This window comes from Schistocerca gregaria, chromosome 5, assembly GCF_023897955.1.
Source record: "Schistocerca gregaria isolate iqSchGreg1 chromosome 5, iqSchGreg1.2, whole genome shotgun sequence".
NCBI classification, from domain to species: Eukaryota; Metazoa; Arthropoda; class Insecta; order Orthoptera; family Acrididae; genus Schistocerca; species Schistocerca gregaria.
Window position 1 is genome coordinate 241,977,997 of NC_064924.1, and position 18,553 is coordinate 241,996,549.

At 39.8% G+C, this 18,553-nt stretch overlaps 1 protein-coding gene across 1 annotated transcript in view; it reads left to right on the forward strand.

Annotated features, from left to right (window-relative positions):
* Positions 1-7,961: 7,961 nt before the first annotated feature.
* The window catches only part of LOC126272789 (tRNA (adenine(37)-N6)-methyltransferase), a 107,953-nt gene continuing 97,361 nt past the window's right edge, over positions 7,962-18,553 (forward strand). Inside the window, exon 1 of the mRNA XM_049975939.1 lies at positions 7,962-8,104. Within this exon, the coding sequence (XP_049831896.1) occupies positions 8,019-8,104 (86 nt within the window). The 5' untranslated portion in view covers positions 7,962-8,018. The remainder of the gene's footprint in view (positions 8,105-18,553) is intronic.

The following is an 18,553-nucleotide window of genomic DNA, read 5'->3' on the forward strand; positions in this document are numbered from 1 at the left end:
ACAATTACATAAAGATGAAGGTCGTACTTGTGGCAACAGGCGACATGACTAAAATACAGTAGGCCTTTGAAACGACAAATGGGATATCGATTCGTTTTGCATGTAGAGGTACACGTCTGTGCTGTATGTACCTGAATCTGTGTGTTTATATTCCGTTGATATCAACATGGTAAGCTGCAATTCTATCCAACATCACAAGTGTTTCTTCATGAACGTATTGTAACTTGTCACTGGATTAATGAGTTTTATCCCTACTTGTGTTTATTTTAGAATCATTTTTAGGAACATCTATGTCTTCTGATATTACACAAATTCTTGGAGGCAGAAAAGTAATTCTAATTTTTTTTAAACCACGTAGGAAAGGGATGCAAAACAAACACTATGCTTTCAATGCATCTGAAGTTCTTCTTTATCGCCGCTTTGAGCGCTAGTGTCGTTTCAGCAGTCAAATGGTAACAAATTTTACAGCAGTGAGTGTCACGACTATGTTAGACTGTGGTGCCACTGACAAGTATCCCTTGTTTCGTGGTCGAAAGTGTACTTAAGTCAGTTTTGCAAAAAATGTTACTTATACTGTTATGGTTTTCACCCATTCAAATAATGTAAACAGAAAAGAAACGTGCTGACACATAAAAATGCTTTTGTGCTAAATATCCCCCACTATACATCTTGCCGTTGTGATCGTCAGTCAACAGGGAAATTACTGCTGCCAATGAACAAAAATCAGTGTTATGTAAATGCAAAACTCCTGGATATTAACAACATTGGCCACAGATTACACATGTCACTTGAGTTTCACCTTAATAGACTGGGAGAAAACTTCTCATTAAAAATATAAGCGATAGTACCAAGAATACGAATCAAATACTTAAAAGTGAAATCATATTAAACTGGCACTCCCATGGTACAGGTGAGATACCCCAACGCCTCCATAAGACTACAAATGTGAAGCCCCTATTAGACAAATTAAGATTGCTATACTTCTACTACCTAAATGGCAAATCTAGCAGCTCACTGGCTGCTTAGGTATTACAGTCTTCGACTTTCAGCCAAATAAAGCTGAACTCGGAACTGTAAACCTCAGGATTCCAGATCATAGAGGGTCATGGATTAGGAACCCTCTATGCAACAAAACAAACAATTTTTTAACATTTCTTCAAATCTTGGTAATCAGACCAAACAATTAACATAATTTGAATCAGTCATAAACCAATCTTAACCAGTCTTAACCACTGATGACGTATCTACCAATGAATCAACGTAGAAATTTTTAAAATTATTAACGGAAAACTTTGACTCATGTGGTGCCATATGTCACAAAAAACACCCAAACTAGAACCAGTGTAATAAACCTCAAGAACAGAGGAACTAGTACACGCCCCATCTGAGCAAACTTAGGAAGGAAATGATAGTGCACTATGACACACTGCATCAGAGTCGAGTGAGAAGGAAATTTATTCAGCAAGAAGAAGGGTGTATATATCAGAAATTAGAGCAGCCAACAAAAAAGTCAATGACAACAATAATTCAGATTGACAAATAAGTGTAAAGCAACGGGGAACGTTATTAAAACAGAGATAAGTTCTGAAAATAAGCACAACAACATTCCCAATCAACCAAATACTGTTAATGACACTTTATCAGTACTGACTCAAATAAAGTTAAAGTTTTGCTCCCACCTCAAGACAATAAACTGTATAACAACTTCAAGCAAGTTAGTGAAGCAACTGCTAAAATTAGCAACTCAAAAGCAGAAGATTTCTACAGACCTTCTAATTATGTAATAAAAAATACAGGATATAACAAAAATGTACAGCACAAACAGGACACATTCCTCACATGTAGATGAAGAAACTGTTATATGTACATAGGTCTGGAAACGCTTTGTTTCCATGTTAAAACTCATTTTCTTCGACTCATTTATCATGGGGACACACACGAACTGAACGCACCAGCATACTACATGCAACTTTTTCTCGCAGAAGATTTTCAGTATGCCCTCCGTGGGCATTGATAAAGCATCAATTCACCATCACAGTGAATCTCAGCTGTCCTAATGTAGCACTAGAGTATTGAGTATGGTTTCACAGCCTTACATAATACTGGCCCAGAGACTCTGAACATCTTGTACTGGGGTTCCTTGCGCAAGAGCCTTCAAATGTCCCCACAAATAAAAGTCCAGTGAGTTTAGGTCCAGGGAGCGAAGGGGCCAGGCAATTCGTCCATCTCTCCTTATTCATCAAGTTTATTGCAAAGGACGTTCAAAAAACGTTTTGCACAGTCGCCTCTAATTTTTTTAAATTTTTTGCAGGAGGAGAATGAATTTTTTTGACTTTTACACCATTGCTTGACACAGGAAATAAGGTCTTAATCACTTTAAAATGTTTTACCGCACAGGTGGGCCTTCAGACGACCAAAGAGGTAAAAATCAGACAGAACCAAGTCCTGACTGTAGAGAGGATGAGGATCAATTTTCCAACCCATTTTCCTGATTTTCTCCTGCGTCATAAAGACTGTACGGGGTTTGGCATTATCATGGTGTAGTATGATGAGCTGACCCTGAAGCTGTGGTCTGTGGGTCTTGATGACACGTCGCAACTTATCCAATGACAAACAGTAATGGTCCCAGTTAACTGTGGAGCCAGGTGCCTAAAAGTCACTGCCATTGATGGTCTACCACATCGTGGATTGTCCAGGAGAGAGAAATCACCTTCTTTTAAGCTCGGCAACCACTACTGGATACTGCTGCTATCCACTGTGTCCTGCCCATAAACAGGGAGCAACTGCCTGTGAATCGATGTGGCAGAGTCATCTCCGATCTTGAAGAGGATCTTCATCACCGACCGTTGTCGCAACCTGAAATCTACTTCACAGTCCATTATGGCTCACCTGTAAATTAAAAAGAGACTTTTGTTTAACAACTTATAGCTAAATGTTCCAAGTATGTTCACAAAAAATTTCATTCTCCTCCTGCAAAAAAATAAAAAAATTAGAGAGGACTGTGCAAAAATTTTTGAACACCCTTTGTATTTAGAAGCCGACAGACATTAACACTAAAATGGGGAGGTGATCCATCCTGCATGAAGTACATGTTTTGTCACACAGCGAAAAGCACATCCGCTAACAGGTCAGATAGAACCTTCTGTATGAAATAATGACAACTTTGTCTGTTGAGCCTGGGTGGAAGAAAGTGATGCCCTACCAAACAGTCATCAATGATGATGGCCCAAACATTGACTTAAAATCTTTGTTGATGACATGGTTCAACATTTGCGTGAAGATTCACGTCTGCCCATACTTGCTGATTGTGAAAATTTAGATTCTGATCTCACTGACACGACGCCTCATCTGTAAGTAGCAATGTTGCAGTGACATTAGGGTTGTCACTTTGTTAAATAAACCATTCACAGCGGAATACCGTTGCAGGAAAATCAGCTGCTGATAGTGCCTGCACACACTGTCAATGGTATGGATACAGATGGTCCTTTTGCAACATTCTCCAGACAGCCATGTAGTCAACATTCATTGTTGCAGCTGCGTGTTTTGTATTGATACTTGGCTCATCGTCAGCTTCACGAAGAAGTGTCACCTCCCGTTGCGATATCTGCGTCCTTCTAGGCCTCCCATGCTCGCTTGTATCACGTTTAAATCCCCATGTTTGCTAAGATGATGATCAATGGCTTCAAACATTTTCCTGTCAGGACACTGATGTCCTGGACGTTTCTGCCAGTACACACATTGAGCTTGAGCACCATTGCTGGCACCTAATTCATGCATCAAATAGGAATCTGCCATCTTTGCATTTGTGTCCACTGCCATTGCATGAGCCAAGCCTGTGATTAACTCTGTATAGTAACCTGTGTGTTTGCACTGGTCATACCAATCGGTGAAAAGCTGATGTTACCAGTAAACAAGCAATGATTTACGTCCATGGAAACAGGGACTTGTAAGTCAAAACACTAGTGGTGCACAACACAGCCAGACATCACCAAGAGTGCATGCCCCCCATGACTCTAATGTCCTGTTCCTAAGTGTGTCCTTTGATTAAATAATTGGAGAAAATGAGTTGTAACATGGAAACAAAGCACTGCTGCACATAACATAATGACTGCTTGTATGTGTGAGGTATGTGTCCTGCAGTTAGTGCTGTACATTTGTTTACATGCTGTATAAAGAAGGAAATACTACGGTCACAAACCATAATCATCATCCAAATGCTAAGTGAAGGAATCCTCTCAGACTGCCTAAAAATATCTGTTGTAACCCATAACCATAATAAACTTGATGAAGCCTGCTCTTATAACTATCATCCCATCTCACTCATACCAATCATATAAAAAATTATAGAATATAGTATGTGCAAACAGATGAGCCAGCACTTCGAGCAAAATAATCTACTTAGCACCTCATAATATGGTTTCATACCTTATCTTTCCACTGTCAAAGTAGTTGAGACCACCATCACAAAAATATATGATTATTTTGAAAGTAGGGAAAGAACCTGTGAAAATCTTCTGAATTTGAGAAAAGCTTTTGATGCTGTCCCCCATATATACCTATCAAAAAGCTCCAGTAATATGGAGTTGGAGAGAATGCTCTGCACCTTATTGAGTCATACCTACATAATAGGGACCAGATGTTAGCTATAAACAACCAAAGATCAGACTCATTACCTGTTGCAAAAGTTGTTCCACATGACTAGATGCAGCATCCGTTCCTGTTCACAATATGTATAGGATTTATTCTCGTCCTTGCTGTGTGAGAAGATACAACACTAATCACAGAAGTTGGCGATCTTCTTGCGGAGCTGCAACGTAATGTAAATGTAGCAATGGACCAATGCACTTATTATTTACAAATTAATAACAATAAAACTTAACACATAGTTTTCTATTTAATTGTCTTCAATGTAGCTCACAAAATAATTAACACTGTTAGGTTTCCACTTCCAACAGAAACTCAGCTGGGTTAGCCACACAGAAAAATTATGCTACAAACTGTCTCATGTCATTTACCTGTTGTGCAAACTGAGGAATAATGTAAGCAGTAACCCATTATTGTACGCATGTTTTGCATTTTTCCACTCCCACCTCACCTATGGCACTCTTCTATGCAGAAACTACCCCAACTGAAAAACTGCCATAACTACATTCATGTGGCAACAAAAAAGGCTAGCAGATATATAACAGCACTTAGTTCAAGAAAATCTTTTATAGATCACTTAAAAAACTCAATATTATGACGGTCGCTAGTCTTTATGTGTCTTCTAAATGTAGTAGACTACCTGAGGTTCACAACAGCCACATATATCTGCGCCCCAGATTTTTCAACAGACTTCCAAAACCTGCTTATTGTGTTCCCTACAGTGCATATGAAGGTATTTTAGCAAAGTGGTTTAAAAAGAAACCATACTACCCCATAAAAGATTGTGAGGAATCAGATTTAAGTGAGATAAATTTCTGACTAATTAAGCGGGATTTGCAAATGCAACAACAGTGTCGCGGCAGCTAGTGGCATACTGCAGCTGCAGTGCAGTTGCATGTGTGAACTACTACTTTTTAGTGGCGCAAATTTAGAGACGCAACTTTTGTCTCGCCACAAGAAGTGCAGCTTGGTTGTACTTTGTTGCGCCACTTATCCATCACCACTGCTCTTTCGCGGGAGTACTTCGAAAAACGAGTATCATACAGTACCCCATTCGATTTCAGCGTGTTTTTATTTTATTACTGAAAACAATGAAAAAAGTGGTCGATAGGTACACTTTCGAAGCTTGTAGAGCTACAAGAACAGCAACATATGTTTGATTTTCTGCATCAGTGTGTGTGTGTGTGTGTGTGTGTGTGTGTGTGTGTGTGTGTGAGAGAGAGAGAGAGAGAGAGAGAGAGAGAGAGAGAGAGAGAGAGTGTGCAATATTACACTATGTACCCGGAAACTCCCCAAAAAACATGCGTTTTTCATATTAGGTGCATTGTGCTGCCACCTACTGCCAGGTACTCCATTTCAGGGACCTCAGTAGTCATCAGACATCGTGAGAGAGCAGAACGCAGCGCTCCACAGAACTCACGGACTACGAACGTGGTCAGGTGATTGGATGTCACTTGTGTCATACGTCTGTACGCGATATTTTCACACTCCTTAACATCCCTAGGTCCACTGTTTCCAATGTGATAGTGAAGCGGAAACATAAAGGGATACGTACAGCACAAAAGCGTACAGGCCGGCCTCGAATGTTGACTCACAGTGATCGCCGACAGTTGAAGGGTGTCGTAATGTGTAGTAGGCAGACATCTAACCAGACCATCACACAGGAATTCAGGACTGCATCAGGATCCAATGCAAGTACTATGGCAAATAGGCAGGAGGTGAGAAAAATTGGATTTCATGGTCTAGCAGCTGCCCAGAAGCTCACATCACGCCGGTAAATTCCAAACGACGCCTCACTTGGTATAAGGAGCTTAAACATTCGACGACTGAATAGTGGAAAAACGTTGTATGGAGTGACGAATCACGGTACATACTGTGGCGATTCGATGACAGGGTATGGGTATGGGTATGGCGAATGCCTGATGAACCTCATCTGGCAGCGTGTGTTGTGCCAATAGTAAAATTTGGAGGCTGTAGTGTTATGGTGTGGTCGTGTTTTTCATGGAGGGCCTTGCACCCTTGTTGTTTTGCGTGGAACTATCACAGCACAGGCCTACATTGATGTTTTAAGCACCTTCTTGCTTAACACTGTTGAAGAGCAGTTCGGGGTTGACCATTGTATCTTTCAACACTATCGAGCAGCTGTTCATAATGCGCGGTCTGTGGCGGAGCGGTTATACAAATGTGACATCCCTGTAATGGACTGTCCTGCACAGAGTCCTGACCTGAATCTTATAGAATACCTTTGCAATGTTTTGGAACGCTGATTTCGTGCCAGGGCTCACCGACCGACATCGATACCTCTCCTCAGTGCAGCACTCCGTGAAGAATGTGCTGCCATTCCCCAAGAAACTTCCCAGCACCTGCTTGAACGTATGCCTACAAGAGTGGAAGCTGTCAGCAAGGCTAAGGGTGAGCCAGCACTATATTGAATTCCAGAATTACCGATGGAGGGCGCCACGATCTTGTAATCATTTGCAGCCAGATGGTAGTTTTGATCACATAGTGTAACAAATCAATGACACATCCTACGAAGTAGTAAATAAATGAACCTGATATAAGCAACCAAAGAAGCGAGTCGTATGAACTTTGTAACTTGTGAGACCAAGTATTGCATAAATTGTGGAATTTATGCAGGAAATAACGCCAGATTGTGATGTGGCAGCTGTTAAACTAAAATTTAATTATTCGAAATGCTTGTATCAAAGAATACAATAAGAGTCTAAAATGATGGAAGAGGGGTGTTTCTGCAGATGATATTTACATGCCAGGTGTTGGTTATATTTTGCCATTGCAGACATCATTTTCGTCTCTGAGTGTCATTTCTGTGATAAATGTGTTTGTTTCCCCTGATTTATCCCTGTACGGAATCTATCCAACGTTTGGGTTTCGTCTTCCTTGTATTTAACTTCTGTCAGAGCACTAAGGCCAGACCTGCAGTTTAACATTCATACCAGCCCATATGATTTCAGCTGACATCATACTGAAAGCTGTGCGACTACGTGGAATTTGTTGCGCCCTGTGTTAAGGGTAGCTCACGATGCCACTACGCCAAGCCACAAGCTGTATCGCCAAATTATATGCGTGTGTAAATCTAGCTTTACTGACATACTGAGTTGTAACAAATCATTGGTTAAAAGGTTCCGGAATATATAATATTTACATAATATATAGTAATGTGTTCCTAATGTAAATATCCTGAAATTTTATGTTCCTCGTGTCTCTCATTTCCACATGCGTGCTGATTGTCGCCGGTGGGCTGACGCCACTAGGAAGCATAAGTTACAACCAGATTACTTCCGATCGAACAGATATAACAGAAGGCTGCGCCATGAGGAAGGCGGTGCACAAATGTACAATAAATATTGTGAAACATGGCATCATGTGTTGAACGGGAGGATGATATTTCGTGTCTCCGTCAGCAGCTTACTGTTGCCAGAAATGAAATTAATAATTTAAGGTAACAAGTTTACTGTGCTGTATGCTATTGTAGGTCCTTTTTATTTTGTTTATGCTCGTAACAGGTCGTCAATTCAACGAAAGAATCAATTGCACCGGTAATCACTGTCAATTCTTGTATTTCCAGCGCTATTATTTGTTGTCATGCTATTAATTTGCTGGTTCCACGAAGCAGAGGTGCTTTAGGTAAAAGCAAGAAGCTCTTGACATATTTCATTAATAAGATAACTGAACGTATTGCTGTATAGCGTAAGTTATGTTTATGAAAGCGCAGTGTTTTTACGACGGATAGTTTACAGCAGCCAAGGAAACGAACGTCATTTTCAACACACCGCTCTAATGGAATGCCAGCGGAAATTGCCCTCTCCACAGTTTAATATTATTTTCATCATTAATAATAGTAATTTTGTGAACTGTTGTTAACATTGACATTGTATTCAATTATTGATGTGAGACATTTTTTTCATGGTAGCATACGATCCTGTTCCATTGTTTTGTTTGGGAAGTTGATCGTAACTTGTCACGACGTTTTGATGTTACTTTGTTCATATGGTATTTTTGAATGTGTAGAAATATATAGGCTAAAAAAAAGTGAGGTGGCAGAAGAAATGATTTGTCACAAAATACCCATTGGCTACGAGATACGTCTTATGGTTTGCCGTTATTAATGCAGATTGATGTGAAATAATCATACATTGCAAGAAATCATCTCTCTTACCATCATATAATGAACTTGCCGTATTGACACCAGTAAAGATCCATGGTTATGCGCAGTCTGGCAGTGCAGAAGCAAGTTGATAGAGAATGGAAGAATTGTTCAACTCAAGACTAAGCACTAAATTATAGGTTTCCTGTGAAAACAAAAGTTGTAACTACATTGAACTTGTGTAGGCCAGTAAATTTGAAAAAGTAGTTCCTTAATTGTAAACGTAATGTAGTCATTGACACAAGTAATAAAAGAACAAATTAGGATTGAAGGTTGCTTGTTACTTAGTAATTAGAGATGGGTGAACTGAAACAGTTTGTGCTTTGTAATAGTAGAGGTCTTCACATTATATCGTCTTGAGTGTATACTGTATAAATGTTGTTATAAAAATGAGGTATGAGAGCACCAATCACATCTCAGAAAGTATGAAACTTCAACTTCGGCGTCTTTGTAGTTCTGTATATCCTGTAACAAATGCACTGCTTTCGTGTCTTGTGACTTTCATACTTTCCAATTGTCCGAGGACATACTTCATATGTTTGACATAAGAGATTTTTCCAAACTCGTTTCCATGTATTCTAGTGCCTAATTTTGATAGGTTTTATGAGTGATAATCTGTATGTGCTCTAGAAAAGGCATATCATGAGATATAATTTATTGAGCTAACATTCAGGAAAGTGGGGCACGGAATTAACATTTGAGTGTGCCTCTCACACTTTTCTTACTCAGTGTTAAATTTTCCATTGTTTGTCACAGAGAGGGTGCAAAGTGACTGATGCACACAGATCAAAACATTACCATAACAGACTGGAGCAAATAGTGGAATGGTCAAGTATGGCAGTTTTTCATCAAACATTCACAAGTTAACTGGATACATCTCATATGTACACCATGTTAAAACATTTCAAGGTAACTGAAATGCAGAGATCAGTATGTTTCCTTGAAGTATAAAACTGGACTAAAATTTGTAACAATTCATACAGTGTGAAACCTTTGTGATACCTATATCATGGCAGACAAGGCTATGCACCAAGTACAGTTCTTGCTAGAGAAGTTACTTTGAGGCTCAGGTATATGGAATTCCCTGAAGCACACACAGCAAGCAGTTTTGTTATTGTTCCATTATAAAATTTCCCAGGAAATCAGAGATGAAGTTAAGTGGCTGTAGAAATGCAATTTGTATCACAGTATCTGAACACCAAAAACAAAAGTATCAAAGTACCAATTTTGATTTTTCTGAGAATTATTTATGATACACAAGTATAAAGATGCCTATTGTGTAATAACCTACGTAGAATGTCTACAAAAAATAAACACACATACATAAATAAGATACTTTTTCTCAAACACATAAATAAACAACGTACTCTAAAAAGTTAAACTCGCTGAATGGTGAGCAAAAATGTGTCTTTAGTGTGCAACAAATTTGAAAAAGAAAAAAGAGGAAAAAAAAAGTAAGTTTGTGAAAGGTAGCTCAATGTAGGATTTAGTGGACTAAACAAAATACAGTCAAATGCAAATTCAGTTCACATTGTCAAGAGAAGAACAAAGAGAGAACTTTTATTATTTTGAGTGTGGTGCGAATAGTATGCATTATTTTATTGTTTTTTTTTTTATAAAGCATCTATTACGCCATTTTGGAATAAAGTAGTCAATTAGAAACGAAGCTTTATTTTCGGAAATCTTAAGCTTCATGCTGTTGTGTGTTAAAAAGGTTTTGACTCCCTTGAAAGTGTTTTATGAAGTAGTATGTTAAACGTGCCCCAATCTCATCCGAGACAGAGCTAAATGAAACATCACTGTTTCAATACAGTTAGTCCATTCCAAACACAAGTGGACTGAAACAGCGTTATTTTTAAACGGTGATACATTTTCTGTGTCTGGCTCAAGATCAAATCTGGTCCCGTTTTCAACACAGAGCAGAATGAAACACCATTGTTTCAAAACAGTGAAACATGGCAGTTTTGAAACACTGAAACAGTTCCATGTATCAATACACTGTATTGAAACATAGAAACGGTGGTCAAGTCTCTTAGTAATTTAGGCCTAATCACTTAGTAGAGCAGCATTACTGTAAATATGAACATAAGTAGGTTATTGTTTGACAGCAACTTATACCCTTGGTTGTCTTTATGACCCTAGGGAATTTATTTAGAAAATTGAAAGCCTGATTTATCAAGCCTCTGAAACATCCATCCCAAAATAAGTCTGGTTAGCTTAGAATACAGCCTGTTCCATGACGGAGCGAGGAGTACCGGCCAGAGACTCTGTAAAGATTTTTATGCAGAACATCAGCAGAAAATGTTGCAGCCTTATATGTAGCAACTGCAGTACTCCGTAGATTCATTAGAGATAGCAGGGAGATTGTGACTGCAGTTCAGGCATTCAGCCAATCATTCCATATCAACCATTCAAGTTTAGGTCTCAATCAAAGGAATCCTTGCCAATGGCAGATCTGTAACAGTCACTGCTGTACTGTAAGAAGAAACACATCTAACTTCTCCCAGTGAAGTGGTCCAAGAATCACACCTTATTTTTGCCAAATAAATATCCAATGATGCCCAAGATTCCATTTTTCATTATCATAAAAATGACATGGAGAGGGAGCTGTTGGACTTAATCACTGAAACTGATATTGTGCAGGTACCACAAACTGGTGGGTCCTCTCACTGTAGAAGATGGTCATGTGTTAGGTGGCAGTGGCTTACTATTATCAACTACTCCCAAAGTTACTTCTACATCTGACAATGAATCTCTGGGCAAGATAACATGCTGTGTCCTCCTTACGAAAAAGTCCTCAATCCTGTCACAAATTTCACTTGATACCCCTAATGATTGTACTTTCAACAAGTGTAGGTGCGGTACTGAGTCAAAAGCTTATTGGAAATCGAGAAATACTGCATCTGTCTAGTTGCCTTGATCCAGAGCTTTCCGTATGTCGTGAGAAAAGTGGGAGTAGGACTTCACATGATCAATGTTTTTGAAATCCAAGCTGGTTGACTTTGTGTAGATCATTCCATTAAAGATAACAGATTATGTTTGAGCTCAGAATATGGTCTAAGATTCAACAACAAATAGATGTCAAGGGTATTGGTCAGTAGTTTTGTGGATCACTCCTGCTACCCTTCTTGTAGACAGGAGTTATGTGAGCCTGTTTTGAATAACTGAGCACATTTTTCTGTTAAAGGGATCTACGATAGTTGATAGATAAGAGGGGAATATAATGTGACAGGGATTCTATTGGGTGCAGGACCTTTGTTTAATTTAAATGATTTCAACTGTTTCTCAACACCACTGACACAAATACTTGTTTCATTCATTTTTTAGTGGTATGAGCATCAATTGGGGCAATTCTCATGTGTGTTTCCTCTGTAAAGGAGCATTTGAAAATTGTGCTAAGCATTTCAGCTTTTGCTGTCTATCTTCAGATTCTGCCCCTATCTCATTCACTAAGGGCTGGACGCTTTCTTGAAACCAAGTGTGTTTCATTCAGCACCTCTCTATCTCTGGTCCTGTGCATTCTTATACACCTTTATACAGAAATCTCTGTTTCTTTAGAAATTTCTTTACAGTGGTAATTAACTGTTCTTCTGGGTATGGAACATATATATCTTTCTGCTTATTTTAGTTGTCTTTTGTACTTTGGTTATCATTGTTGTCACAACTGTCAGGATCACTGATACCAGTTTTCCATCGTGAGTAAAGTTCCTAACTATCAGTTTTTGGCAGTTTCCAGAGAAGACATCTAGTAAAGTTTCACAGGATGTCTTATCATGCCCACCACTAGCAAATTTTCTCAATTAATTGTTGGATGATTAAAATCTCCACCGATGATTACAGTATGATTGGGGAACTGAGGTTTTCTTTGAAGTTTTTGGTTACATTAGGAGATGAGTCTGGTGAGCAATACTGACTCTTGCCCAAGGAATGTCACATGCAATCTCTACCTGGGTGGATTTGAGTTTCTTGTTACGGTGACATATTTGTCACCTCAATTTTCCATTTGCCTGTCCTTTTGATATACCCTTAGATTTTCCCCAAAAGTCTCACTGCTATCCATTTCTGCAAAAGGAGTACAAACGTCTCAAAAATGATATCGACAAGTGTGAAATGGCTAAGCAGGGATGGCTAGAGGACAAATGTAAAGATATAGAGGCTTATCTATCTAGGGGTAAGATAGATACTGCCTACAGGAAAATTAAAGAGACCTTTGGAGAAAATAGAAGCACCTGCATGGATATCAAGAGCTCAGTTATAAGCAAAGAAGGGAAAACAGAAAGGTGGAAGGAGTATATAGAGAGTCTATACAAGGACGACGTACTTGAGAACAATATTATGGAAATAAAAGAGAATGTAGATGAAGACGAAATGGGAGATTCAATACTGCGTGAAGAATTTGACAGAGCACTGAAAGACCTGAGTCGAAACAAGGTCCCAGGAGAAGACAACATTCCATTAGAACTACTGATGGCCTTGGGTGAGCCAGTCCTGAAAAAACTCTACCATCTGGTGAGCAAGATGTACTAGACAGGCGAAATACCCTCAGACTTCAAAAGAATATAATAATTCCAATCTCAAAGAAAGCAGGTGCTGACAGATGTGAAAATTACCGAACTATCAGTTTAATAAGTCATGGATGCAAAATACTAACGCGAGTTCTTTACAGATGAATGGAAAAACTGGTAGATGCCGACCTCGGGGAAGATCAGTTTGGATTCCGTAGAAATATTGGCACATGTGAGGCAATACTGATCCTATGACTTATCTTAGAAGCTAGATTAAAGAAAGGCAAACCTGCGTTTCTAGCATTTGTAGACTTAGAGAAAGCTTTTGACAATGTTGACTGGAATACTCTCTTTCAAATTCAGACGGCGGCAGGGGTAAAATACGGGGAGCGAAAGGCTATTTACAATTTGTACAGAAACCAGATAGCAGTTATAAGGGTCGAGGGGCATGAAAGGGAAGCAGTGGTTGGGAAGGGAGTGAGACAGGGTTCTAGCCTCTCCCTGGTGTTATTCAATCTGTATATTGAGCAAGCAGTGAAGAAAACAAAAGAAAAATTCAGAGTAGGTATTAAAATCCATGGAGAAGAAATAAAAACTGTGATGTTTGCCGATGACATTGTGATTGTGTCAGAGACAGCAAAGGACTTGGAAGAGCAGTTGAACGGAATGAACAGTGTCTTGAAAGGAGGATGTAAGACGAACATCAACAAAAGCAAAACGAGGATAATGGGATGGAATCGAATTAAGTTGGGTGATGCTGAGGGAATTAGATTAGGAAATGAGACACTTAAAGTAGTAAAGGAGTTTTGCTATTTGGGGAGCAAAATTACTGATGATGGTCAAAGTAGAGAGGATATAAAATGTAGACTGGCAATGGCAAGGAAAGCGTTTCTGAAGAAAAAAAATTTGTTAACAGCGAGTGTAGATTTAAGTGTGAGGAAGTCGTTTTTGAAAGTATTTGTATGGAGCGTAGCCATGTATGGAAGTGAAACATGGACGATAACTAGTTTGGACAAGAAGAGAATAGAAGCTTCGAAATGTGGTGCTACAGAAGAATGCTGAAGATTAGATGGGTAGATCATATAACTAATGAGGATGTATTGAATAGGATTGGGGAGAAGAGAAGTTTGTGGCACAACTTGACTAGAAGAAGGGATCGGTTGGTAGGACATATTCTGAGGCATCAAGGGATCACCAATTTAGTATTGGAGGGAAGTGTGGAGGGTAAAAATCTTAGAGGGAGACCAAGAGATGAATACACTAAACAGATTCAGAAGGATGTAGGTTGCAGTAGGTACTGGGAGATGAAGGAGCTTGCACAGGATAGAGTAGCATGGATAGCTGCATCAAACGAGTCGCAGGACTGAAGACAACAACAACAACAACAACAACAACAACAACATCCATTTTCAGTTTCAACCAGCTTTTTGTACTTAGTATTGCAACAACAGCAACATCCATTTTCAGTTTCAACCAGCTTTTTGTACCTAGTATTTCGTGAGCTTCACTGCTTTTTATGAGTGCTTCAAACTCTTGACACTTACGAATGCTTCAGCCATTTACTATTAGGATTTTAATGCTCTCGCATGTGGGAGGCATTTCTTTTCATCTTAACGCTGATACTTACGGGTTTCCTACAGCATTGTTATGTGAATTGGTCAGAGAGCTGCTTAATCTAATAAAACATTGTGTGCACCCCCACGCAATCAGCTACTTGAGTAGCAGCCTGTGATGTATAGTGCACACATGACTCATTAAGGGGACCCTAGAGTTCTCAACCGTATGGCTCAAGTCCAGGAAGTCACTACCAAACCTGTCACTGAACCCTCAAAGGCTGTGGTTCAGTCCTTCTATTTGCCTCAGAATGATCAGTTCTGGGAACAATGCCGCAAATTGTGAGCTTTGTTGAAACTCCATGTGCAGCACTATTCTTCTCAACCTTCTCTGCCCACCTCTGGAATGACCCGAATATGACTTGGAGCCCAGACAACAGGCATCATTCATTCCAACGTGTGCCACAATCTGCAGTTGGTTGCACCCTGTTCCCTCAATGGCTCTAGAGTAGTCATTTCAACATGTTGAATGAAGCCCACAGATATACACACTGAGTGTTTGCAGATATGATTTCATTGTACGTTAATGCTGAACAGAGAGATTAGGATAAAATATTGCCCATTGTGACATTAACATACAACACAGTGAAACAAGCACTACAGGGTTCACATTGTTCTTTCTGCTGTTGTGAGGCTGTAAGGACAATGGATACACTGTACATGTTTCAGCCAGATGATACTCAGCCTGACTATGTGAAACACCCCACCCCAGGACTGAAGAAGCAAGGCAGCTGGTTCACTTATGGACTCTGGATGTCCACAAAAAAGACTGAGAGCATTATAGCCCCAAGCTCTGGCCAGTGAGATACAGTCCAGGACACTGTATTTGTACACGTGTGTGGAAGGTGAGAGTATTGGAGAAGTTACTCAGGCACTACATTGGTCTGTATCATAACCATTGTTGCTTGTCAGGTTGTCACCTATGATGTTGAGGATTCTGGTCCGCAAAGTTTTGATGACAGGATCTGCCTTCAATGTTCCTCACAATATTGAGGATATAACGTGACTGGAATGCTAGGATCTGTCATGCTGCCATACGAAGGACCGTTGACAAGATCTAGAACCAGGGTTCCACAGTCGCCTCCAATGAAAAAATCTGAAACAGTGGACTGCTGTTTCTCTGCGAACTGTGGTACATCCAGTGTGGCATAGTGGTTAGTGTTGCTAGTTGGCATGCTAGTTCAAACCTGACCACCAGAAATGATTTGTTATTTAGTATCTGCCGTTTCTGGAAGGTTCCTGAAATATTTTATGTTTGTATATTCAGGAACATTTGGTGTTTGTGTAAATTGCTGACCTCTCTCTCCAGAAATCCTGTTCTTTTCTGGATAACATTAGTATTCATAATAAATATGCTTCCAGTGCTAAGTATGGTATTTCATTGATGACCCTGACCGAGCGAGGTGTCGCAGTGGTTAGACACTGGACTCGCATTCGGGAGGACGATGGTTCAATCCCGCGTCCGACCATCCTGATTTAGGTTTTCCGTGATTTCCCTAAATCCCTCCAGCAAATACTGGGATGGTTCCTCTGAAAGGGCACGGCCGACTTCCTTCCCCATCCTTCCCTAATCCGATGAGACCAATGCCCACGCTGTCTGGTCTCCTTCCCCAACCAACCAACCATTGATGACCCTGCTTTTAGTTTTGTGCTTGAGTGTGGTTGCAATTTGACATTATGCTATAAGATGAGGCTGCAGTGAGTGGTTTCAGTCAAGTAGTTGAACACGTCAATATGACTAAATTTCTTGAGCTGTGAAGAGAGTACACATTGCAGTGGAATTTTCACAGCGATAAACTGCTAAACAAATTAAGCAGCCTCTGGTTAATGTCTTTAGGGTGCTCAATGAAAGGCGTGACATGACTACCATGAAACGACTTAGCTTTGTTCAACTTTATCAACTCCCATTATTCTTTCTGTGATCATAAAAGATTGATCATAGAGAAAACAATAAAAGACCTCACAGATGTAATCCTGGCAGAGCTAGACAAGTACTATTATCCTGTTGGTATATTGTGTGATCTTGTCAAAGTCTTTGATTGTGTAGGTCGCAGAATTATAGTTAGAAAATTAGTGTTGTGGCATTAGTGGTATCACTCTGTACAGATGGTGGATGACAGAAAGGAGGAGGTCTCATTAACACACTGTGTCTCAGCCATGGAACTAACCTCAGAAAGAGGAACATAATATGTGGAGTACCTAAAGTATTGGTACACGGTCCGCTTTTGTGTCCTAACCTACATAAATGATCATCCATTGATTTTAATAAAGGGTGGTTCAAAACTATAATAGTTGCGAATTATACAAGTGTAGTAATCAAGTGTCCAAACACAACCTTAGTAAACACAGATCTGATTATAGCTGTAGCTGTCTACGGGTGGTTCACAGTTAAGTTTGTCTTAATCTCATAAAGACTCATATTACACTGAAGTGACAATAATGTAAAACCTCTGAATGTGTGTCAGACCTCCATTTGCTCTGCATATTGCAGCAGCTCGATGTGGCATGGGCTCAACAAGTCATTGGAAGCCCCCCCCCCCCCCCCCCCCCCCGCTCCCCTTTTATAAATATCGAGCCGTACTGCTTGTATAGCCATCCATAATCGCAAAAGTGTTGTTGGTGCAAGATTTTGTGCATGAACTGACCTCTTGATTATGTCCTGTGAATATTTGATGGGATTCATGTTGGGCAATCTGGGTGGCCATACAAACTGCTTGAACTGCCCAGAATGTTCTTCAAGTGAAATGGGAACAATTGTGCCATGGTGATATGGCACGTGGATCTCCATAAAAATTCCATCGTTGTTTGGGAACATGAAGTCCACAAATGGCTGCAAATGGTCTCCATGTAGCCAAACATAACCATTTCCATTCAGTGATTGTTTCAAATGGAACAGAGAACCCAGTCTACTCTATGCAAACACAGCTCACACTATTATGGAGTCACCACCAGATTGTTGACAACATGGGTCCATGGCTTCGTGGGGTGTGCGCCACTCTTGGACCCTACCATCAGCATTTACCAACTGAAATCAGAACTCATCTGACCAGGTCATGGTTTTCCAGTCGTCAAGGGTCCGACTGATAAGGTCATGAGCCCAGAAACGGTGCTGCCGGCAATGACAAATACATTCGTCGTACTTCCCACATTCATTTCTGTGGTTATTTCATGCAGTGTTGGGTGTTTGTTAGTCCTGACAGTTCTATGCAAATGCTGCTGCTTTCAGTTGTTAAATGAAGACCATTGGCTACTGTTTTCATGGTGACATATAGTGCCTGAAATTTGGTATTCTTAGCACACAATGGATCACAGAATATTGGATTTTGTAAAAATTTCTGAAATGGAATGTCCCATGTGTCTAGCTCCAACATCATTCCACATTCAGAGTCTGTTAATTCCCTTTGTGCATCCATAATCACTTCTGAAACGGTTTCATGTGAATCACCTGAGTACAAATGACAGCTCCACCATTACTCTGACCTTTTATAGCTTTTGTACTCGATATTGCTGCCATCTGCACATGTGCATATTGCTATCCAGTGACTTTTGTCACCTCACTGTATAAAGTTTCAAACCAATAATAATGATATACCATCACCAAAGCATACATTAATGGCCATACACTG